This window comes from Rhineura floridana, chromosome 7, assembly GCF_030035675.1.
Source record: "Rhineura floridana isolate rRhiFlo1 chromosome 7, rRhiFlo1.hap2, whole genome shotgun sequence".
NCBI lineage: Eukaryota > Metazoa > Chordata > Lepidosauria > Squamata > Rhineuridae > Rhineura > Rhineura floridana.
The window spans coordinates 79,604,007-79,630,312 of NC_084486.1; the positions used below are offsets into that span (position 1 = coordinate 79,604,007).

Genomic DNA, 26,306 nt, shown 5'->3' on the forward strand with positions numbered 1-26,306 from the left:
TGACTTTTTGTGGAAGAATAAAATGATATGATGTTAATGAGATTTGAAACCAATTAAGATAACCGCTGGAGGAAGGTGATTTTATAATCTATTAAGAGACAGGCTTGTTATATATTATAGATTTATAGCTGAACTACGACAAATTGGAAGTCAATATTTTTATATTTGTTTCTTTTTTTATTGTATTAGTTATTGATTTGTGTTTTTTCTTTTTGTATTGTTTTGGTTTTGAAAATTTGAATAAAAATTAATTGAAAAAAATAAATTATTATTTTTAGTATATTTTTAAGTAAAAATATATATTACATCAAAGAGAAATAAATGTGAGGTTAAATATTTATGTAGAAAAATATTGTCTCAATACATAATAAAGAGTCTGTTTTTCGGTAAAAAAAAAAAAAGTGAAAAGGAAGGTCTTTGCCTGGTGCCTAAAGATAGATAAAGAAGGTGCCAGGCAACACTTCACTGTGGAGAACATATAATGCATTATGTTATTTTCACTAATATATGCATGTTCATGCACACCTCCTAATGCACACATTTTGGAAATATTCTTGGGTAGGTAAACTGCTTTGCAAAACTTGGAGAAGTGGAAATTTCAAAGAATAGCTGTATTTCAGTTTGCGTATTGTTTCAAATGTGAATTAGGTAGGTGCACATTAAAATGCAAACCAAATTAAATTTGTTGTGCAGTTGAATAGGAATGCTTTGGGTGTGTCTCATAATTGTCAGGAAGCATATTTTTTCACCTACTTCATGCTGTAGTAATCTTGTGGGTATGAGGGTAATTTGGCTGGATTAGTGACAATATTAATTTTGTACAACTGTTCAGTTCACTGTAAGTGGTGAGGGAATTTAGATGAAGCTATGCCGGTAAGCATCCTGAAACATCTTTATGGTGAAGGGGTGCTTATTCAATTATTCAGTCTCATAGTTTACTGGTGTGAGTGGCTACAGAAGGAGATTTAAAGAGTCTGGCCCTTGAAGTCTCATTCCATCTAAAGTTGTCCAGCCACTGTGGTATGTGTGATGAGGTACTTCCTCATCATATCTTTAAGATAAGTGAGCATGGACAAGATGAGTGGTAGGTATATAATGAAATATTCATGCTCCCAGTTCTGACTTGAAGTTCAGGGACCCACACTGAAGGGTTGTTGAGATCCACTGGTCTTCTTTCATCAGTATAATTTAGGCTATGGAATAACTTTGTTGTTGTTATTGTTAAACAAATGGGAGTCAGAAATCCTTTCCAATTTATCCCAGTTTATCCAGAAATCTATCAGTAGATCTCAATCTACCGTTTGTCCACCCCGTCACTATCTTGTGACTTTATTTTTGGTGGTGATTGTGATGGGCAACTGGAATATTATGCTTGTTTTAATGTTGCCGTATTCTTATTTGTTATATTTCTAGCATGTTTTATTTTAGTTTATTTATATTTGATGCTTCATTAAAAGTGAGATAGAATAAGTTGAATAAAGTGCTATAACCCAAAGACTGCCAGACTATGCTTTCCCTCTGCCAAGTTTATCTTCACTGTGTGATTTTACAGGATAAAAGCTAATAATAAACCTCTTCTCCTTCCTGTCTAATTGCAGCAGATTTTCATCTTGTCTTCCAACCAGCAAATGAAAAAGTAGTTCATTTTAAGTTATTATTTTAAAATTAATATACCACCCTTTGTCAAAAGACCACAGGAAATTTTAAAACACAGAACAAAATCAACAATATATTTTATTTATTTATTACATTTATATACAACCCCATAGCCGAAGCTCTCTAGGCGGTTTACAGCAATTAAATGTCAATATATAACATAATTATACAGCCACAAGAGTGGCTGTATACTATAGCCAGCGTAGATTTTTCACATTCTGCAATGTTAAATTGAAAATACCCCATGCCATTCTGATGCTTCCCATAAGCTCATTTCAAAACAAAGCCTTAAAACTTATAGTCCTGAACTCAGAAATGCTTGCTTAACAACCTTCTCAATTTTCATGGTGATACACAAAACAGTCAGAGAGAATTCAGAGTTCAAAGTGTAAAAAGAGAGAGAGAAAAACCAGACCCCTTTTGGACTTTTTTCTCGTGAGTTCTCATAATCTGTTGAAATTCATTAAAAATCAGCCATGTTCACAGAGGACCTGTAATCCTGTTACTGCCCTTGCCCCATACGCTGAACTTCATCTTCTACAGTTTAAAAGTTAAAACAAAATGCCTGGCTGATTTTTAATTAATTTAATAAATTTTGCATTGAACTGAATGATAGTGTCAGGCATGTTAAGTAAGAACCAGCTGTCAGTGTTCTAAAAGCCAGACTCCCAGCTGCTTGGCTTGGCTAATCGGGGCCACACCAGACTTTGATTTCACAGGAGACAGTCATGCCTTCCCTCAGAGAATCCTGGGAAGTGTAGTTTGTGAAGGGTGCTGAGAGGAGACTGCTATTCTCCTGACAGAGGTCCAGTGGCCAGAGTGGTTTAATAGTCAGCCGCTCTGATTGTAGCTCTGTGAAGGGAACAAGGTGTCTCCTAGCAACTCTCAGCACCCTTCACTAACTATACTTCCCAGGAGTCTTTGGGAGAAGCCATGACTATCTAAAGAGAAATAAAGGATTGATGTGGATGTTGCCAGGGTGTTGGGCCCCAACTCCCCCAGGAGGAGCAGGGAGGGGAATTGGTTGAGCCCTGGCTTCCCCAGATAGATCAGGGAGAGAAGCCAGAGGTGGATGAGGGCATTGAGGGAGGGGGTGAAGTCGACAGCCAGCTAGTTCCCACAGACAGTCCTCCCGTCAACCCAGAGCTCGCTTCACCTACAAGCGCCCCAACAGAGATGTTGGGGAACAACCTCTCTCATGCACCAACTCCACCACCCCCAGGACTCCCCGCCTGGCACTTCAAACACTTCCCCACCAGTGGGTTCCCTGCCCCCTGAAGTCGAGCTGGCACCTGGCCTGCACTGTCATGAGCAAGCGGAGGCTTGCCCCCCCTCGTTCTGCGCGAGACACGGGTTGGTCAGAATGTGAAACTTCGAAGGAGCCAGAGATTATGGGCAAAGACCTTTCCTGTTTAAGGCAGCACCCCTCTGATTGGGGTGCTGAGTCAACTTACTACACATGCTGCAGAGCAAACTTAGGTAGCCTAGTTAGGGTCAGTTGTGAGTCAGCATAGATAGGTCTATGAGGCGCACTGCTTTTAATGTAACTGTTACTCTAATAAAACAAGAATTAATTCCAGTCTCGTCTCTGTCTCGTCTCTCGGACTCTGGGCAGGACACAGGGACAGCTTTGGTTAAATTTGGGTGGGAGGCTACATGTGCCTGCTGTAGAATAAAAAGGTGGGGGAAACCCTGAAAAGCAATGATACTGTTCACAATGTTTTCCTTTTGGAAAGGAAAGGGGCTTCACCTCTGCCCAGTGCCCACCCATCCAATCTCCTCCCCTCCCTCCTCCCCTCCTTGCCACAGGTCAGTGTTGGACTATGACCTGGGAGACTAGGGTTCAAATTCCCATGCAGCCATGAAGCTCACAGGGTGACCTTGGGCCAGTCACTGCCTCTCAGCCTCAGAGGAAGGCAATGGTAAAACCACCTCTGAATACCGTTTACCATTAAAACCCTATTCATAGGGTCGCCATAAGTCGGAATTTACTTGACGGCAGTCCATTTCCATTTCCAAACATGATTGCACAGAAATAAATCCCATTGAACTCAAAAAGGATGCAACTGATCAAAACCACCCTCCCCTCTCCTCCCTCCTATCCCCTCCCTCTTGCCCCTTCTCTCCCCCTCCAATCCCCTCTTTTCCCCTCCCCCTCCCCATGGTCAGTTTTACCTATCTTAAGCATGATTGCACAGGAGTAAATACCATTGAACTCAAGCATGCAAATAAACCTGCCTTCCCCTGTCCCTTACTTTGCCCCTCCCCCTCAATCCCCTGCTTCCCCCTCCCCCACCTTCTGCTCCCCTCTCCCCTCCCTTTCTCCTTCCCTCGCCTCTCCCCTCCCCCCGCTCCTCCCCCATGGTCAGTTTTACCTCTGCTAACCATGATTACATAAGAGTAAATCCCACTGAAATAATAAGCATGCAAATGATCAGACCTGGCTTTCTCCTCCTTCCCCTCTCTTCTTCCTTCCTTCCTCCTCCCCTCCCCTCTTCCTCATTCCTGCTTCCCTGCCCACTCCAGCCATCCCTCCCTCCCCCCCAGTCACTTTTACGTATCCTAAGCATCAGAGCTTGGAAAAGTTACTTTTTTGAACTACAACTCCCATCAGCCCAATCCAGTGGCCATGCTGCCTGGGGCTGATGGGAGCTGTAGTTCAAAAAAGTAACTTTTCCAAGCTCTGCTAAGCATGATTGCACAGGAGTAAATCCCACTGAACTCAATAAACATGCAAATGATCAAACCTGTCCTTCTCCTCCCCTCCCCCTCCTTCCTGCTCCCATCCCCCTCCTCCCCTCTGCCCTCCCTTCCCTCCCTCCTCCCCTCCCCATCCCCTGTGGTCAGTTTCACCTATCCTAAGCATGATTGCAGGGGAGTAAATCCCACTGAACTCAATAAGGATGCAAATGATCAATCCATTCTCGGCAACCTTGCATAGGATCCCATTTCTTACCTCCCAGATTAAAAAGCAGAGAAATTCACTAATAGGCAAAAACTTGCGGTTTAAGAATGCACCTATAGTCCACAGATATTTCTATCAAACTTTAAAAAGCAGGGAAATTGGGCAGCTATAGTGAATGCACCAGGGGATAACTCTGAGATATTGGACTGCCCTACAAATTTGTCACAATGCAAACACAATTTGGGTTGGTCTTTCAAAGTCCAATCCACTGGCTGTGTAGCTTGGAAGAATTTGGTAACGTGCCTTTGAGCATATGGTGAGTGGTGGCAACACCTGCAATCAGCCCAAATAATAGAAACAAGACATGTGCTGTGCTGATTTTGTTTTAGCAGGGAGGAAGTAACATCATTAAGACAGTTGATATAGTTCAGATGGTCACTTTAAATATGTCTGATTTCCTTTGCAATTTTAGTGAAGTTTCCTGTAGGAAATAGTTTTCTTTTGCTTCTATTTCTGTGAATATGTGAAGTACAGCAACTCTTTGCAAAAATTACACTAAAAAACCTCCAAAAATGTTTGTGGAATAATAGCACTGACTATTATGCAGAATAGTCTCCAGTGGACCTCAGGGGTGTCTCAATTTGCACAAGATAAAACAGTGGGTGGTGAAATATATACTAACAAAATTCTAGGTGTGCTCTATGTTTTTAATTGATCGTGCCCACCTTGCCTTAAATTAAACAGAGCAGGCTGAAAACATGCATCTTGGGCAGGCTATGTTTGTTTTTCCAACAGCTAGAGTCATTCCTGAAGTAGCAACATATTGTAATCAGTCTGATTTTCCATCAAACTGCAGTTTCAGATTCAACTGTTAATGCACCCAAAATAGAAATAGAACATAACCTCTAATTTGAAACATAAAAGGCTGTCTTCATCATGTGACACTGACTGATAAAAAGGCTTTGAAATTAATAAACATAAATTCGACACAGGGTTGTGGGATGAATAATGAGAGAAATAAAATTTTCTAGATTAGAATATTTGTAGAAACAATCTGTAGGAATGAAGCAAAGTAAGAAGAACACCAACAAACATACAAAAATGTAATTCTCCATCTTTGGAGATGACAGGTATTGCCACCATTCATTATATGCTCAGAGGCACATGTTACCAAATTTTTCCAGGCTACACAGGAAGTGGACTGGACTGTGAAAGACCAACCCAAATTGTGTTTGCGTTTTGACAAATTTGTAGGGCAGTCCAATATCTCAGAGAGGAGGTCAGGTCTCCTGCTCCCCTGGTGCATTCATTATAGCTGCCCAATTTCCCTGCTTTTTAGCACTTCTCAGCACACTTAGCAACAGGTCCCAGGATTCTTTGGAGGAAGCTCTGACTATGTAAAGTGGCATGATGCTGTTCTAAATGTATAGTTCAGGTGGTCATAGTCTCATAACATGTTATTACTTGTCTCAGATGCAACTATAAAACATAATATATATCTAACAACAGCAGCTTCCTGAAAAATGAGGAAGGGAGGGAGGGGAAAATCAGCAACAGGATATTAAGTGCAGAAACTGTGTACAAGTGCATATACCTTTCTCTGTACAAAGCTAGCTCTTTATCTTCAATGTCAGCCTAATCCAACCAGAAACACCTCTATTATTTATGGGTGAACATTCAGGGAGAAATGTGTTTTGCAACATCTTAGTTTCTTCCAGGCACTCTAATGAAGAGAAGTTTTCAGTATTTCTTTCCAGCATGCATTATCTGCCACTTTTACCTGACACAGACTAAGATCAGTATTTCCAGAGTTAGGGCTTTGCACCTATGAAACTGACAAGGTTGTAGACTTGCCATTCTAACAACACTGTCAATTAGTGTGCAGAAAGTACACTTTTGTTGCCATTGCCCACCGGCTTTTCTGCATTCTTCTTTTCAGGTGAAGGAGATCTTGAGATTTCTTCTCCTTAGGTTACATACTTAGCAGATGTGACAAGTGAACATGTTAACTTTCTGCTGAAGCCTGGAATACATTCTTAAAACAAAAAAACTGTCTCATTGCAAATATAGCAAGGGCATTCCCTGGATAAATAGTCTCTAATAAAGTTCACGACTTGGGCTTAACTTCAGTGAGATTAATCTTCACATTTCTTTGCCTTGCCCTCTCTGGCTACATTTTCTCAACTATGACAGCAAAGTATTCAGTACTGTCATTAACAGCTGTCACATCTGAGAAGTCAATGAGGAGTGACAGCAACCAGCTGCAATATGCTCTCTTAATCAAGAGTAAAGGAAGCTTGATAAAATTGTTGGAATATATAGGGCGCAGGTAGATTTAGAGTGGTGAAAAGGGCAAAATTGGAGAGTAAGGGGGTGGGGAAGCAAAGGAGGTGGGAAGGGATTGAGCAAGGGATTGGACAGAATAGCTAGACCCCACCTTCCAAAAGTACCCATCAACCCTTGCACCTGTTTGAATTTGTTTGCCACTCTACAACAGCCTGTTGAATAGCTGTAGCCTCATGCAATATGCCACAGTCAGCTCATGTTATGAGAAATCTCTTCTAGAATGGACATATTTGTTGCAATAGAACAATGCAAACATTAAAGAGTGACAGCTAACGGGTATAGATCTAGAGCTGCCACAAATGGTCTAGAACTGCATTTAGTCTAAAAAAAGACTTATTAACTGGGATTGGGAGGTATAACCGTATTGTCTGTGCTTTATCAGCTCTACTGGCTCCCAGTCTATTTCCAGGTCCAATTTAAAATGCTGGTTTGAACTTTTAAAGACTTAAAACATCTTCAGACCAGGTTACATGAAAGACCACCTTCTCCCACATTTACCTACCTCAACCTTACAATCTGCTTTGGATTACCTCCAAATGCCCATGCCTAATGAAGTAAGGTGGGTAACCACCAGAGAGAAGACCTTTTCAGTAATGATACTCCAGTTATGGAACAGCTTTCCCAGGCAGGCTTGCCTGGTGCCATCTTTGTGGTCTTTTCTGCACCATGTAAAGACCTTTCTGTTTACCCATGCCTTCTAAACAATTTATGTAGGTCTGGACCCTTCATTTTTTAATCTATATTTTTAATCTTGGGGTTGTTGTGTGCTCTATTTTCAACATATATATTTAGTTTTGATTTTATGCTATTATGCTTTGCTTTATATTTAGATTTGGGGTTTTATATTGTAAGCCACCCACAGAACTTTGTTATGGGGCAAAATTGAAAAGGTAGAAAATAAAGAAATTAAATACTGTAGGACACTTCCGTGGGTTATCTATAAGGCTTCTGGCATTATAGTTTTTGTTGTTATTGTTTAAAGAAGATAGCTCACAAAACTAACCTGGTGGGTTGTATTTTTCTCTATACTTACATTTATTGTTGAATTATCAGCATTTAAGAAAGCCAAAGAAAATAAAATTACTGGCGGAAGATTAAGAGATTGATTTTTTCTTGATGTTTTTCTTTAGTTATACAGTTCAGTTGAATTTGGAAGAAGATGGCTACTTCTCCAAGAAAACGTAACACCAAACAGATTCTACTGGTAAGAGGCAAGCAATTTCATATCACACAGTTTACTGATAACCACTTCTTTGGTGTTAGGTGATCTTTTTTGAGAATGTGCAGCAACATCTGATCAGTTTGATTTGTGAGTTATTAGTTCTTGTGGTATGATCTCAAAATATTCTTAAAAATAAATACCATGTTTAGATTACCATCTGTGTAATTTGCTATATGCTAATGTGTTTTTAAAGTCCCATAGCCAATTTTACTTTGTATCCTATCACACACACACATAAAAGTTGGTCTCATTGAACTCAGTAACATTAACGTCTGAGTAAATTATCATTAATTATTAATAATTTTATCTTGCTCTTCCTCCAAGGAATTCAGGGTGGTATACGTGGATCCTATACATCTTATTCCTACAACAACCCTGTAAAGTTGGTTAGGCTGAGAGATAGTGGCTACATAGCAGAATGGGATTTGAAACCTCCTAGTCCTAGTATGATACATTTGCCACTACATCAGATTAGCTCTCACTGGTTAGTAAGTATAGTTAAAGGCTGGGTGGTGACACCTTAGAAGGGACATCATTTCTCATCTCCCACAGAAGGGTATATTTCTTCTAAGATTGGACCTGACTCAACAAATGTTGGCATTAGCTACACAATGCCTGTTTCTTCAGAATTATTGATTATTCTTATTTATTTATTTATTTTATATCCCGCTCTTTCTCCCAGGAGGAGCCCAGGGCGGTTCATATTCATATGCACATTTTTCTCTAACTTTATTGATAAATTCAATCTATCCATGCCATTATTCAAACTCAGATTTCCTCAGGTGGCTTATAGCCCTACTATAAATTGTATTGGGTCTTTCAGAAGCTCTTCCGATGAAGATCATAGCTAGCTTGAAAAGTCCCTTTGGTAAGGCAGAAGGGCAAGACCTTCCAAAGTAGAAGCTTAAAAAGATAAGAATTTACTTACAAGTTGCTAAAATTAGATTTCATATACCTGAGAACAAAGGAGAGGCATCTTCAGAAGAGCTTTGTGTACTTCTTAGAATTACTGTAGATGGCTGGCAAGATCAAAGCTATATTTCTTGAATATCAAGCTGTATAGTTTAACTGCCATTTGACCCAGCCATTGCCCTCACTTAATTATCCCCTTGGCACTTTGTGTCTTATGAATACATGTATGCCTCAAAGCATCTGTAGAGAAATCTGCAAATGCTACTGCTATGGAAGCTATTGTCATAGTCTTGCTGTTTTTCCCCCTCGGGTACTTATTTAAGTTGTGATTCAATGGTGTTTCTCTGCCATTTTCAGTTGCTTCCCTATAATCTCCCAAGGAATCTGCAGGATAAAAAAATCCACTAAAGTGATCTGCTCGTGTTTCCTGCAAAACTTTAGAACATCCCATCTGGAGATAATTTGGATGCCAATATATGTTGAGACCCAGGGGACCCAGGGGGGCCTGGATCCAGGGCTGGGGGAGCGCAGAGTGACTCGGGTGGGGAGTGCACACCCCATCTCCGCAGATGGGAGAGATGTCAGATGAGGAGGATGCTTCTGAAGATCTGGGGGGAGGAGACATGCCCAACCGCTCTCCGATTCCCATGGGAATGTTGCCCGCTCACCCTCCTTTGCCGAGCATCCCAGGAGAGCCGTTGGAGCAAGACCTCTCGCGTGTGGCAACTCTACCCCCCAGGAGTCCCTGGCTGGCCCTTCAAACGCCTCCCCGCCAGAAACATCTCCTCCCCCTTCAATGGAGCCGGCACCTGAGGAGTCTAGAATGTCTGATGAACAGACGTGTGCGCTGTGTCGCCCTTCCCTGGCTCTCCCTGTCAGGTTCCTACCTGCTCGTGGTTACTGCCTGTCTCTAGGCACCACCAGGGACTCCACCAGTCCGGACTGTCCTTTTATATGGTTTCTCTTCCCGCTCTAGCACAGATCTCAACAGATCCCCCTGCTAGGCAACCACCAGTCACGTCCTAATACTAGTATTCCCAGAGACTCTGAATACTGGTATTGTTATTCTCTTCACCGCTGCCACCATTTGTTACAGTTTCCCTTCAGCCTTGGTCATTACCTTACCCTCCCTTCTGGTCTGTGAAACCCCAGCCAAGGATCAGGCCTTTGGTAAACCAAATTAAGTATTTATTAAAGATAACAAAGCTAACAAGATTAACAAGATTTCTTCTTAAGGCACATAAGCATATGGTTTTACTCAATACTAATCCGAACTCCACCCCCCTCCTTCTCCACTCTCTCCTGGCAAACCACTCTCTCAAACCCACCAAACAACCCACTCTTTCTCTTCTCCCCCCAGATTCCACTCTCACTCTTCCTTTTATACGTTCAGCCATTTTAAACACTCAGCCAATCATCTAGTATTCTACTGCCCATTCACTCCCCCTCCTCTTTCACTCCACTTACCATGTATCTTCTAAACAACCAACACTTACCATATTTACATTAATATAGGAACATCACATGCGCGCCCTCTGTCACCCCATGCACTTGATCAGAAGGAGGCACCGTGCAGGAGTCAGAGGTTGTGAGTGAAAACCTTTCCTATATAAGCCCGCATCCCCCTGTTGTGGGTGCTGAGTCAACTTCCCTTACATGCTGCAGAGTAAGCCTGAGTAGTGAGTTAGGGATTACAGTGAGCTAGTTAGTGACCTCTTGCCTTTGATGTTACTTTAATAAAACAAGAATTGATTCCAGTCTCGCCTCTGTTTCATGCTTCTTACTCTGGGCAGGACAATATATGACAGACATTCTGTGCTCCTGTGTCTTCTGTTTCATTAGAAATGAGTCATTTGCTTGAAACCAGGATCCTTTAATTTTCTTTTAAAGGGTTTATCGTGCATCTGCAGCTGTAAGTCATTTGGAAGGAATAGTAATGTTACTCAAGAAGAAGAGACAGAACAAGGAGAATTAGCAAATACAAAACTTCAGAGGAAACAGACATAAGAATTTTATTACGTTAAGCTCTGGGGTGGGGTCTCATAGTTCTTTTCCACAATGGAGGGGATAAAATGACCCCGTGATGAGGTGCCTTTGGAAATGAAAATGAAATGGACTGCCTTCAAGTCGATCTCAACTTATGGCAACGCTATGAATAGGGTTTTCATGGTAAATGGTATTCAGAGGGGGTTTACCATTGCCTTCCTCTGAGGCTGAGAGGCATTGACTGGCCCAAGGTCACCCAGTGAGCTTCATGGCTGTGTAGGGATTCGAACCCTGGTCTCCCAGGTCATAATCCAACACCTGCATTATTATATATTAGCACTGTGCAGCAGGAATAGGGAAAATGTCCTTAAGCCAGGGACAGGAAACCTTTGGCTCCCCAGATATTGTGGACCTACAACCCCGATCAACCCCTGGCCCTTGGCCATTCTGGCTGGAGCTGATAGGAGTTGGAGTACAGCAATATCTGGAGGGCCACAGATTTCCTGTCCCTGGCTTAAGGACATTTTATCATTTATGAGCTTAGATGGATGGGCAAAAACATCTTCCATCAAGCATCCAGGAGAGAATTAGACTGCATACATTTGGAAAGCTGATGTTTATGCTATTTTTAACTGTCTGAGAAGGTCTTGTGCATCGCATTGACCTTTTATGAGGTTTTGGTCATTGTTCACACTGTCTTGTATCCAAAGTAGTGCTAAGTCACTTGTTCCGTTAGCACAAGAATTTACACTTGTACAGTCGAACTCCCACCTCTCTCCCCCCAAAAATCTGTTCTGGGTTTGTTCCCAACCTTCTGCAGCAGATTTGAGGAGCAAGTCTGGTGCATGTGGGGGAAAGACAGGAGGATAAATCAATTGTGCAAGTGTAAATCCTTTCACTAGTGGGACAAATATGTTGGACACTACCCTGTGTGTTGCCTGAAGCATGTCTGCACACTGGCACAAATTCAGATCTGCACTGGATGAACTCCAGGCCACCTTCTGTACTGAGCCTTGTGTCCACCTTCTATTTGCTTTTAGAACAGGGAGGTACAGTTCAGGCCTGGCACCAAGAGGCAGCCAGCTTCGGTGCTGGCCAAGGGCCCCTGTGGCTGAAAGGAGCCCCTGCTGCTGGGGCTGGGCATGTGTAGCTCCCCCTCTGCAATCCATACTAGCATCAAGTCACAGAGTGTGTGCCCTGTGACCCAATGCTGGTGTGGATCATGAAGTGAAAGCCACCCTCCCAGACAACACCTTCCCTGCTGCTGGTGCAGACTGGCCACTGCTGCACCACTATCTGTGGTGCCACATCTGTGTGAGCATGCTTGCTATCAACCAAGATGGTGGCAGAGGGTCAATGTGCCCCCCCAACATCTTAGGTGACACTACCAGGCCTATTTAAGAGCCTGCTGCAGTCTGGTGCCAACCTTGTTCAGTTGCACTGTCAGTAGAGGCAACACATTCTGTGCAAAATGTGTGGTACAGAATGTACAAAATTGCCACCCTAGACTACTGGGAGAAAGGGTGGGATATAAATTAATTAAATAAATAAGCAAGCAAGCAAGCAGGTGCCATTGCTTTAAAGAGTAATTATAGGTCCTATATAGGTCCTGTTTAAAGGCTAGTGATGATCTGTGCTCCCACATCTGGTAAATTGTTTAAAGCAGCAGCCCAACACACTGTGGGATGGTACCACTGCTGGTGCCGATAGTGTAGTGGCAAATTCAGAAGTAAAGAGTCCCTTCATAATAGTCACAGCTGTGTGCCCTTCTAAGATTATACAACCTTGTAAGATTATAGAATAATCGGCCCAGGCTTGAATACTGCTTTCTGTTTCTCTGTCAGAGATATTGCATGAATCCCCTGCTGCTACCAAACTGCTCGATGATGTGGATGGGGTGCTATCATCAGTATTCACTGTCTCTTCTTCTGCAATTACGGACTTTGGCTTTTTGAAGTAGGAACTAATAAAGGCTTGATTGCAACTAGTACTCATTGGGTCTGCATAACTGACTCAGTAAGCCCTATAGCAATAAATGCTCCCCACTCTTCCTCTGGGGGCTTTTTTGCTGTTGGGTTAAGACAAAGCCTATTTTTTTCCTGAATGAAGGAAATCACATTCTCTAAGCAGGCCACTCATTTTGCAAAGGAATTTGTAACTTTTTGAACCTTTCCATCTTCTAGAAGACAGGAAGGGATTTTTCCACCCCCTTCTCCTGTCTTCCTGTGTCACCCCCTCCTCCTTCCTCACATACCTAGAGTTTTAGAAAGACACAGGTTTTAGCACATTCACACAGTTTTTCATCATCATCATGCTGTAAGGTGTGGAACTTCCTTTGCTGAGTTTCCCTTCTTGGCTGCCATACTAAGACTCAGAGTAACTGCATTTGGGCAGAATTTATGAGTTTTAGGAAGAAACTTAAGCATGGATATTCCTGATCCTAACCTTTGGTGTTGGCTGCAACACACACACACACACATTTCACCTTACCGTACAAACCACAGATATATAAATCTTTAAAAGTTGAAACACCACCTCTTTCTCTCTGTCTCTCATTCATTCACGCACACATACACACTTTCTCCTCCAATCACTGAATGTATTTTTCTCCCTCTTCACCTACTTCTCCTGGCTTTGGGCTGGAACAAACTGCTACCTAAGTAGCTGTCTTTGCCTTATTGTTGCTGTCCTTGTTTTGCAAGAATTGTGTTGGCATGGGGAACATTCTGTTTCACTGCAATAGAGTAAATTGTGCACACAAATGGCTTGACATGTGGGAGACATATGCCACTGGGAGGAATTTAATGTAGCTACCAAGTAACAACTGTTTGATACATAGCAGCCCTACTTTGTGGATCTTAAACATAATGCTAGGGGAGCTCTGGCAGGTGTGCCAGCTGTACTGACAGCTGTATGTGGCAACTGTGCAATTGTTGCATCTTCAGAGACCAAGGACCTCTAGTTTTTACCGTACCAGGCCTTTGGTATGGTGTGTGAATCTTGATAGCCCATCCAATCAACATTTCCTTCTCTTGATTCTCTTTCCTCTTCCCTTTATGTTGCTATGCTGTTTCGTCTTGACTGGCGCACAACAGAGTTCTGCTGGAGAAAGGTGGAGGCACAACATTTTTATTTCTAATTGCTTCTCTCCCCCCCCCCCCGTAGCCTGAAAACTTGGGAAGATGGCACTGGGGCTGCAGGGGGAATGACATATCATCCTAAATAGCTGCTGTGTCCCCTTCCTCCAGTGGGGAGACTTTGCTGGGTCCAGTTTGCTGTGTAGTTAAAAGTAGCCCTTCTGTCATGCAGGAGCAAGTCTGAATCTAACCCATAGAGTTCTAGGCTGGGGGTCCAGCAAGTCAACAGCAGGAGCCAGGTTAAAAACAGTGACTTGGGGACAAACACACTTGAACATCTGACCACATGTGCAGCCTAAACATTTGTTTTCAGTTCCAGAGCTCACAGTCCTTTCACCCAAAAGTCCATTTCTAGCTCCCACCTCACCCCCAGCTTCATTTCAGTAAACGAAGGGTGGGAGGAGAGAACTTTTTTAATTGTTATTGTTATAACAATTGGGAGCCAGAAACCCTTGTGGATGTACTGCAAAAACATCTAGCGATATACCAGTAGATTCAGAGTTTCTTTGTGTCCAACCCTGTTCTAGGCAAAATAGCACCCTACATCTGCAGTAGCCACTATTGCCCCCAAGAATCAAGTGCCATCTACTGTACTAGATGCAGATTGAAAAGTAAAGTATGAATATGCACAATAGTAACTGAAACTGGTTTTCATTAGAAATAAACGTAAAATGCAAATAAAAGCAATAGACTATCCAGTATCATACCCTGAGTCTCCAACTTTGACCCAATATCTGAATTTTACCTACAGTTATTCTTATGAATTGGCTGGAACTCTTGTTTCCACCATATTGGCCCATTTGAAACCCAATCACTTTTTGTTTGTATCTGATCTTTCAGACAATTTCTGTTTAACAGATTATGCCATAAATGTTCATGGGGAGATTCAGTCATTGGGAAAAAGAGAAAATCACCATAAGGCCAGATTGCCTAAGCAAGAAAAGAAGTCATTTGCTTAGGGATTCAGGGAAGGGAGACAGTTTGTGGTCCAGATGGTGCAATACTATAAAAATGACAAACCTTGAATGTCATCTTTCATGTCAGTGCAGTGAGTGCAGGAACATTCTGTAAATGGGGAGAGACAGGGAGATGGATGGGAAAGCAAATGGCTATGAGGTCAGTGCAAGGAAGTGCTGAATCCACTGAGACATGGCAGGTGGCATACAGAAGTGAATGTGAGGCCGGTAGAGTGATTGGGTGTTTGGGGGGGGGCGATAAGCTTGATATGACCATGCTTCCTGAGGCTAGAAATTCTGGCATTGTAATACAGAATCCTCACACAATCTAAGAGATTTATATTATTATTGCAAGCTTTGTGGGATCTACTTTGTTTTTCACAGAGCCACGCAAGTCAACAGCAGCAGCCAGGTGCAAAACTATGGGATTATCCACACAGTGATTTATTGTGTGTCTGGTGCTACTTTCATGCCCTTTTAATTTGCATGGTTCACATGACGTTACTGGCAAACAGAAGCTATCACACAGTTTCCCCCCTATAAATTCATACTAACCCAATCCTCTGATAATCCAAAAAGGGAAGGAAAAAACTTCTTCACTTCGTATCTGTAGGACTTGCAAACACTTTGCTCTGATGTTTTTAGGTGGGTGTGTCAGTCGTTCCCTTCTCCACGCCCACTCCCTCCCCTTCGTTCATTTTATTTCCTGCAGCCTACAGCTGCTCTCCCCTGTTCTGTATTTTTTTTTATGTTGCTTTAAACAGTGCCTTTATCTTCTTTTTCCTCCTAACTCGTGCACAAAAACATAACACTGCCGAAACAAAGATTTGTATTTCAGCTGTATTGTACCAGGAAAAATACAAATAATCGTACTTCCGGGTGGTTGTTTTTTAAATGAAACTTACTGGTAGAACAAACTGAGTACTCTCAGTTGCCAGATAATGAGAGGGAGTAGGAATATTAAATTAGAGGGCATGGTCTTTAGGAAACTGCCTGGTTAATGCTTCCCCTCAAGTGTGACTAGAAAACGTGTGTGCCATTGGCATTGATCTCTTATTATAGATGGTGCAAACAGAAAATGGAGGTAAAAGCAGCGTCTTTAGCACCAAGTTATGCTCCCATGTGGATAAGCCCAGTGACTCGGGGACAAACACACTTGAACATCTGACTACATGTTCAGCCTAAACATGTGTTTTCCATTCCAGAACTGAGCTCAGTTTATGCTATTTATGTTAACTATTTGCAATGTATTTGAAATGACTATATTGAACAAAGTTATTTTGATTAATATTTATCATAGGGGTAGAGACCGCAGATACAAATGGCAAATACAAATGGCATCCCTGTGTCAACTTCTTTCTCTCTTCTGTATTGTAGGAAGTTACTTATCCTATGCCCTTCATCACATGTGCTTCCCTGCCCCTGTTCCACATTATTGGTTACCACTGGTGGGGTTGAGGAAACAGATGACATGATGCAAAGAAGCATCCCTAGTTCATGCAGTGAATCCTCCCTGTGTGATTGCGTGAGGGCTGCTGCTATGTGACACAGCCCACAGAAGCAAATGAAAATCCTCACAAAGAGCTTTATAAATACTCATTTCTCTATCATTCTCGGTTATTAAAAATAGCCTCTAAGCAACAAGGCAACAAAGCTTTTGAAATGACATTAACCCCCCCCGCCGCCCCCCGCCGCCCCCCGCCGCCCATTTAGGCCATCAGTATGCCACAGTTAACTAATTTTGGGAAGTGTGGGCAGGGGAGCTGGTTAAAAAACAGATAAATTTATTTTTATTTGCAAGGCACTGGCAGCATGAGTAAATCTGAGACTGAGTACCTTTAAAACCTTGATCACATTTGATGGACTGGGCTTTGATGTGTGTATTTAAGTGGAAGGAGCCAACTGAGATGGTGTGGAGTCCAGCATAGTATTTATCAGCAATGCAAACCTTTTCATCCCTATGGGCATCTGCTGGAGATTGATGTAGAATGTGCCAATCAGAGTGACACTACAAGAGCACATCTGGGAAAATCTTCTGGTTGAGAAGACACAAAAATCATGGCGGAGGAATGGAACAGCATGGAAAAAGTAATGATTAAAAATGGATACATTTCATAGCTTATCCATAGAGCAAGGATGTGCTTTCTGGCAGCTTCTATGGAGCTCTGTGCAACTGGAAGTTAATCAAGCATTTTTATTGTCAAATGGATTTTGGATTTGGAAGGAAGTCTGGGGCAAGGTTAGAGCCTTAGGGGGTAAGGGCTGATGTCCTACTGTGGATATCTTTGAAGAGGCTGGTCTCTGAGGTCTTTGGGATAGATGGTTCACTGCCATACAGAAAAGGGTGAATGGCGCTTCTCGGTGCCAGAGTGCCTGCACAACAAAATGTTTGAGTTTTCTACAATTAAAAGATGATGCTGCCAGCAGAACCGAAGGGGACTTTATACCTAAATGAACCAAGGCAGCAGTCCAGGCCTCCAACATCTTGTGTGAGCAAGCCAGAACTGTTTATGTAACATCTTTGCCTCCTGATGTGACCAGAGCAGCATATGCTCCATTTGGCATGTTGTTCTCCATTGGGATCCCAAAGTTATTGCATTATATTTAGCAAAAAGTTCTTGCTAAAATCCCCTTCACTTCTTTTGTCTTTGGGATCTTTACTATACTTCCAAACTCATTCTACTTCAGGGTGCCATTTTGAAACTCTTACTAAATTCTGACTTACCAAACTCTGATAACTGAGGAGGCCAAATTGTCATTTGCATGATTACCATCTCATCTAGTTTGGCCCCCGTTTATCAATTGCATGATTGGTTGTTGTTTTTTAAGTACATTTTAGAAGTAGGGGACCTAATCTGGATTGAGACCTTGGCATGGAGGGTAGAGGGACTTTAGCCATTTCCCTCCACTGAAGTGGATTGGGTATTCTGCCTTTGCATTGTTAAACAACTACTACTACTATTTGGAGTGAATGAAAGCTTCTCCTCAATACAGATTGCAGGGGCAAGAGCCCTATCTGGATCAGGACCGCAGCACTGGGGAAGGACAAAGGGTTAAACCCTCCCCACAGTCCATACCAGAATCCCAATCCATATCAAGGGTCCAGTGCCTGTAATTTACTTTTTTTAAAGCCATCGTAGAATTGCTAATTTTGTGATTGGTGTTTTGTCTGGTTTGGTCCTTAGCTGCAAAGCCATTTTTACATGATAACGTGGTGAACTGAGCCACTTTCTCATTCTGTTGTGACAAGGAAAAACTTGTTAAAATGTTTATGCTCTTGAAGATAATTTTAGTAACATAACTGTGGGGAAGCAAGCTTTCTATCCCTGCAGTCTGATGTGGCCAATTAGCCTTCTGAGGTGATGGTATGTGAGAAGAAAATGGAGATGGCTTAGTCTAGGGCTGGCAAACCTGTGATTCTCCAGATGCTATTGGACTCTAAACTCCCACAAACCCCAGCCAGCATAGCCAACTGTGAGAGGAGTCTTAGTCCAACATCTGGAGGGCCACAGGTTCCCCACTCCTGGCTTAAGCTGTGGCTGTGTATAAACCATACCTTTAAAGAACATTCAAAGCACCTTCCCCCAAAAGAATCATGGGAACTGTAATTCCTTTAAGGATACTGGGAATTGTAGATCTGTGTGGGGTGAACTACAGTTCCCAGGATTCTTTGGGAAGGTAGTATGTGCTTTGAATGTGCTTTAAATGTATGGTGCGTAAAATATCTGTATCTATGCTTGTCAAAAACAGATGTATGGATTGCACAACAAAATGAGCTGGCTGATCTGCTTCATTTTGCTATTGGACCAGCAGGGACCAGAACTAAGGTCAGCTGGTGTTCCAAATCATCAAGCGTGACACCAATAATCCATTCTTCTAGATGGTGTTGCAAACATAAAAGGATGTGGAGTGGATGACAAACTCAACCATTTGAAATTAAACATCACTAAACCTGAAGCAGCTGGTATAGTACAGTGGGGAGGAGAGCCTGGCTGGGAGTCCAGAGTCTGTGAGTTCAAATCCCCGCTCGTGTCCCCTGGGTGTCATGGGCCAGCTAAAGATCACCCCCACAGTGAGTGGCTCAAGGGTTACGTGCCCTGCCACCGGTGCAGCCGTGGGCAAGCTGCATAGTCCCAAGGAGCCCAGTTGCCCCCCAGCTGGCAGTTGTGGACAAGGAAGGGGCTAGCTTGTGCAGCTGTGGCAAGCTGAGCAGGCCCTAGCCAGCTGGGGAGGACTAGCCTCAGAGCAAGGCAATGGTAAACCCCCTCTGAACACCACTTACCATGAAAACCCTATTCATAGGGTTGCCATAAGTCAGGATCGACTTGAAGGCAGTCCATTTCCATTTCAAACCTGAAGCATCCCATAACCAAAAAAACAAGCACACACCTTGATTCCTGATTAAATCCAAATCTCTAGTTTCTTAGCAGTCATTCCAGTGAGAATAATTGGACAGAATATCCCAGGATATATTATTAATGGATCAAGAAGTTAAATAAGGAGAATCCATCTATTATTGTCATGTGGCATTAGCAGAATACACTAAGATTCTTTTCCTCTTCGTTTTGTTAAAAACTGCATTCCACTTTTAGATTCCTTCTGTTTAGAAAAGGTACTGTGGGCCTCAGCAGATAATATAAAAAATCCCACTGCTAACACATCCCTTGAGAAAGACCTGGCTCTGTGTTGTGTTTTCCCAGAGCTCACCACTTTTCACCATCTGTGGCTTAATCAAGCTGAAATTATTTTGGGGTGACACCACACCAGGGGCTATATTCAATCCTAGAACCTTCAAAAATACTTCATCAACTAGTGGAGGCCCTGGGGAAGGGCCAGAAAGATACTGGTGGCTGTACGCTGGGATTAATTGGTCTGAGTAGGATTAGGCCCTGTGATTAAATAGTGGTTGTGGGTTGATGATGGCTGGCATCCCAAGGTTTGAAAAAAGAAACCTAAAGGAAATGTGGAGTGCTAGTTGTAAAATGAGTGGAGATGAGGCCATGAGTCCCCCACAAAGTATGATCAGATGGTTGGTAATATCTGGGATATGTGCCCCTCTGCGGTGAGTACCGGACACTTAACTGTGGTACCCTTTCAACATAGGCCCAGACATACATTCATTGCTTTTCCATGAGTGGATTCTAGAAGATTGAGGTTGCATATGAATGTTGCAACCAAGTGAGCGGTTACAATTGTGTAGATTTTTCCTATGCAATTTATACTGATTTTGTGGGAAAGATTCTTGCAATCTGTCCTACCAATGTAGTTGCACAATTCATACACAGCTGTGTATGAATATTAAAAGTATGAGAAAGGATGTTACATTTGTATCTTTCAAGTCAGCCTTTGACTCATGGGGATGCTGAGGGCAAGCTAATACCTCTCAGCCTTAGCTCCATCCCATCTCTAATATGTGAAAGTAACTCTTGCCTACTTTACAAGGTTGCTGTAAGAATTATGGACATAATGTATATAAAATGAGTTGACTACTTTCATAAAAGTGCTATATAGGTAGTGCTAGGTATTATTGTTGCTGTTGCCATTGTTTTAAATACAGATGGGCACCCCTAGCAAAATACAGCATGTATGCCAAGAATTGCTGAAGATTTAATTAACTCAGCAAACATGAGGAGTAGTTTCAAGTCCGGTTTAAACACTGACCTCTGGGACTGCTGAATGCATGGAAATAAGTGAAGCATGGCATGTTGATTACAAAAGAAAACACTTTTTAGTAGTTCTAAACCAAAATGCTTCACATAAGACGCTAAGAATGTTTCCAGAATTGTCTTTAATTTGAGTGCCTCAATTTCTGTTCATCTATCCTGAATTCTGCATAGGGATTTGATTAAAAAGAGTGAGGTGTTGCTCAAACAAGATGTCTTCTTAGAGTGCTTGCAGAATGTCAGCCTTCCACCTTTCAGCTTCCAAACATGAAGCAACCAAAACCAATAATAAATTGCAGCCCCCAGCTATATGTAAATTTTAAAATTTTGCTCCCACAACTACTTAGGAATTAAATGAGCCTCTTATTGATCTGCACTTTCAGTGAATAATTATCTTGCTGGAAAATGGTTGTCATGATGAAATACCAGATATGGATGATCTTTATTGCCGATTTGATTACGTATCTTTACAGCAAAGAAAAGCTTGACTCACTGACACTTCCCTTCCATTGCTGTCCATGAGTTATAGACTTTTTCACACTCATAAAGTAAATATAATAGGTGAAAGACTCTACCTGACAGGGTCTATTGAATTTCTTGGGCAAAGCAAATAAGTGATATGAAAAAGGAACCCAGTTTTTGAGAAATATAGCCAGAGTGGTAGAAGAAGGAGAAGGAGAGAAGCAACTGCAAATGTGCTTAGAAATGAAGAGCAGAATTTTGATTAGAGTAGGTCTAAAAGAAGAAATAGTTTTAAGCTGCCCATTAATAATGTTACACTGGAGTTTCGGGGAGGGGAGTGTCTAAATGTTAGGACTACAGTCTTGAAATAGCCTTTCCAGAATGCCAGTGGCAGTAAAAAAAAAAAAACTTTATTGGTTTTAAAACAAGAGCTTGATACATTTGAGCAGTAGTACATGAAGGTTTTTTAATGTGGCCTGCTCAGAATGTAAAAGCTAACCTACAGGCTGTGACCTGGGCTTCTCGGTTATTGTTGCTTTGGTTTTGTTTTTTCCTCCAGGAGTAGTTGTATTAATGCAGTGTATTTTATTTACTGTGACCAAGCAGCTATGATGTGTAATTATGTTCAGCGCTTACCTCTGTGTTGTTTATGTTGCTTTGTTGTAAAGGCTTGGAGGGTACACACAGACTCATCCAAACCAACCAACCTCCTGTTGTAACACTATTGTTTGTTCTTAAGGGGTCTGATAAAGAAGAGTCAGAGACTACTGGACAGATTTTACCCCAATTTGCTGCTGGAGTGCTATTAAAAATTATTTCTGTTATTGTGGGTGGCATATGTGTGCCCTGATTCTCAAGTACCTTTATTTACAATGATTGTTTAGCATCTAGATATGGAGGCATTTTGTCAACAGTTGCAATAAGCTTCTGGCAGTGAAAATTCCCAGGAACAGAGCAGTTTTCAGAGGGAGAGAAAAGAGAGATGGCTGCAAGGATGAGAGATGGTGGGGAAATCTGGTATGGAATTTATTTATTTATTTTGTAGAGAGTTATGAAGGGATTTGATTTCAGTCCTGATATTAAAAACAGATTCCTAGGCTAAGGCCGGGCACAAAATAGTCCTAAGTGGCGCAAAGAAAATAGAACTTATTATTGAGGAAAAGAATAGAGAGATATTTTATCATGGGATTGAAATATTTTATAATTATATTTTTTTATAATTTAGAATTTGTCATGGTATTTATTTTATTATGGGAAAACAAATGGGTTTTAACACAAATGTGTTAAATAAACCAAGAGTGTAATTCTTCTGAAGGACAACTAGTTCTCTGATTACACATTATGCTGGCAAAGGAGGTGGAGCCATGTCCTATGTTCTGTAAGTAGGACTGTATGAGCAGGGGTTGTCTGGAGTTACGGGGGGTTGTATACTCCTTACTTTTTTGGGAGCAGAGTTCCAGCAGGGTCCCTATGTACAAGCCAATCAGCATTAATGGTGAGTGTGTTAGCCATTGAGAAGAGTCTTCTCAATTGGCTAACAACATGCTTCCTTGTCCTTTTGTGCTGATTGGAGCCAATCAGAGTGAAAGGAGCTGAGTCAGTCACTGTGAACTCTCTTCTCAGTAGCTAACACATACCTCCCCTTTCATGCTGATTGGTGCCTAGGGTGAGTGAGAAGTGAGCTTTATGGCAAAGTACCTTGGCTTCTCAAATCCTAGTCCCACACTTGGCTTCTTTTCAGAATTCTTAAAATCTAAACATTTTTGGCAAAGTTTAGCCCCCAGAGAGAGCAAAATTGAGCAGGCGGGGGGGGAGCCTAAGCACACAATTTTATTCTGGTTCTGTAATTCTGTAATTGCTGAAGAGATGGTAAATTCTAGGGGCGTGGCTATGAGGTGTGGTGTGACTATCATGAAGGGACCCTGCACTTCTGAATTTGCCACTACACTACTGTGTATGAATGTACCTCAGTCTGTTTCATCATTTATTCATGCTTTCATCTGGTATTTCCTGTCGGTTGTAATTGGTTTATTTTACACAAGTCCTTCCATTTCATCCTCTGCTGATGTGGAAATATGTGTACTTCTTATGTATCTCATCGTTCACCACAGAAATACATATTTCAGCCACCAGTAGATATTTACAAATCAATTACCTTCCATTTGTGTTCTCTTTCAATGTTAATAAATTTCCAGAAGGATAACCCTGTTAGTCTTTTATAGCAAAAACTGCAAGAGTCTTGAGACTAGGGGTGTGGTCAACCAAGATCACAAGGGGTCATGGACTCATTACTTGTTGGTGAGCAGGGTCCCAGCATTGTCCTTATGTATGAGCCAATCAGCATGAGAAGGGAGTGTATTAGCCACTGAAAAGAGTCCTTGTCCTTTCATACTTCTTGGAGCCAATCAGAGTAAAAAGAGGTGAGTCTTTTCTGAAGACTTTTCTCAGGAGTTAACACACAGCCTCCCCTTTCATGTTGATTGACTCCCAGGGGTGTCTGTTGTAGTAGAGTGTGTACTCGCGAGATGACAGGGAGAGCAAGGTAGACAAAGAAAACTGGAAAAGGGCATGGCTGTGAGGGATGTGACATGACTATCATGAAGGGACCTTGCACTTCTGAATTTGCCACTGCGCTATTGCACTGTGAAGACAAAGTTTACGAAGTGGCTAATGGCCTATCACAAAGGCATCTATGGCTGCAATTCTAACCACATCTGCTCAAAAGTAAATTCCACTGACTTCAGTGGGACTAACTTTTACCTGAAATGGGCTTAGGATTTCAGTCTATCTCACTACCTTGATTTCACAGTTCAGTATAACTGTCATCCTGTCTCCTTTCTCCTGACTCAGGCATCAGGGAGGGATAATTTAGCTTCCTGTTTGTATTTTGTTCTTTGCATCCATGGGTTGTATGGATTACTCCTTCACTCAGTTGTAATGCTGCTTAACTACATATATGTTCTTGTTTATTGCAACATTTTATTTCATAAATGCATATTTTATTCAAAAAAGGAGTTATGTTTGTGTGCATGCTGAAACATAGCACTTTAATTTATGTATTAAAAGATTGGTATTTGGCTGGGAGTAGGGTAAGATTTTAAAACAAAAATTATGGGATGGATGCTAATCCAGAAGTTTCTCCCCACTTTGACAAAGAGGCTCAGGATTTAACTGAGGAGCACAGATGAAGTCTACAGGTAAAGAAGAGCTAACTTATTTCCATGTGAAAAGAACAGTAATGAAATAATGCATTCCATTGGTTTTTAAAATTCACAGTAGGAGGTGAATTAAGGCTGAATTCCTAACCTTGTACTTGGGAGTAAGCCCCGCTGAATTCAGTGGACAGAGGAGGAGCTGAATTGTATACAGTATATTCATTAAAACTTAGCTACCAGAATTGTGGTTTTCAGGCAGTAAATTGTCTTAAACTCAGGTATTATATTCTCCGGTGTTATTCTGTGGCTGTGGTGTTCTGTGTATGGACACAGAAGGCTGTGCCTCACTGCTGGAGGTTGGACTAGAAGGGTTGTAGCAGCTCACTCTCTGGACTGTATTACTCTCTAGACTGTGATTCTGTGATAAAGCTTACCAGTTCAACACATCACACTAGATGCTGTTGACATTTTGATTTCTGAAATAAAGGAAGAAAGGGGAATGAATCTGTTTTTGAAGCCGGTCTTCATTACACACCCATACAAAACAAAATAACTGGGCCTCAATATACATTCTTTTGAAGCTTTGAATCTCTCGTTGTGACTTGGAAGGTTTGAAGCTGATTAAAATTTTAGGAAGCAGCTTTGTAATAGAAGCTTTAGAGGGGGTCTTACATTTTTCATAACCATTTTCTGCAAAGGCAGCCAGAAACATCAGTTTGCGATTCCCATTGGAATGACTATGTCTTAAGAGCCTCCCCTCGCCCCCACCGGTCTCTAGCTCTTCCACCATTTGCTTTCAAATTCCACCCAGACAATTCCATAACTAAAACATGAAAGTCGTAAGTCAGACACACAGTAGATGTCACTATGAGAATCCACATCAGCTCTTTTCCCTACTGGACTGAAAACTAGAGGAGCTTTGGTGTGTGTAAAGACCTGCAGAAGAAAAGGTGAATTATGGCTATGTTTAAACTATAAATCATACACAAAGAGCTTCAGACCCAGGTCATGAAGTTTTAGTGAGCAGAATTTCAGATATCTTGGATAACTGTGATCTTGCCCATAAGAATTTACTGGAGCTCATCCTGGTTCTATTAAGTCACTAATCATAATGTGAATTACTAGTTTGGTTCAAGAAAACAGTTCCCCATAATCCCACAAAGTAGACCTTGAGCTTTTTACTTTCTTAGCCATGTTTCTCTGCTTGGAGGAAGTCCACTGCTACTGTTTTGTCTAGAGTAGGCAAAACATGTTATACACAGCTTTATCACTCATTTTGATCCATCATATTCCGGCAACATTAAGATACTTGGGCGCACAGCTGAGTTTTGAATGTTCATTAGTCATAGTTTCCTGATCCCCTAATCAGTCAGTACAGTGTAGTGAGTAGTGAGAGTTTCAGACTAACACAGGAGAGATCCAGATTCAAACCCCTGCTCAGCCATGAAGCACACTGGGATATTCTTGGTCCACCCACCATCTCTCAGCATAACCTACCTCACAGGGTTGTTTTGAGGATAAAAAATGTGAGAGATACCATGCATGCCATCTTGAGATCACTGAAGGAAAAGTGAAGTTTGGATATTAGAATTAAACTTGTACATTACAGACAGAGCTATTATTTGGCACTTATTTGTAGAGCTAAATGACATTACTATATTCTAATTATGCCCACCCTTCATGACCTTTCCAGCTTAGCATACAATACAGTAAAAAAGTACAAAACAACTAAAATTACAATAACTAAGGTTAAAACAACCAAAATTTCTGTTCTATATATTTTAAATAATACCTTATTTCCAGCTTCAGGACTAAAGAGTATACACACTGAAGGGGAAGGTAGGGCCTTTCGATCATCATTTTCTTTGAGTTTCTAATGGGCAAAATGTACCTTGCTGTTGCATAT

General features: G+C 41.6%; 1 protein-coding gene across 1 annotated transcript in view; it reads left to right on the forward strand.

Annotated features, from left to right (window-relative positions):
- The window catches only part of SORCS1 (sortilin related VPS10 domain containing receptor 1), a 630,164-nt gene that overhangs the window by 416,019 nt on the left and 187,839 nt on the right, over positions 1-26,306 (forward strand). Inside the window, exon 5 of the mRNA XM_061636065.1 lies at positions 8,038-8,111. Coding sequence (XP_061492049.1) covers positions 8,038-8,111 — 74 coding nt within the window. The remainder of the gene's footprint in view (positions 1-8,037; positions 8,112-26,306) is intronic.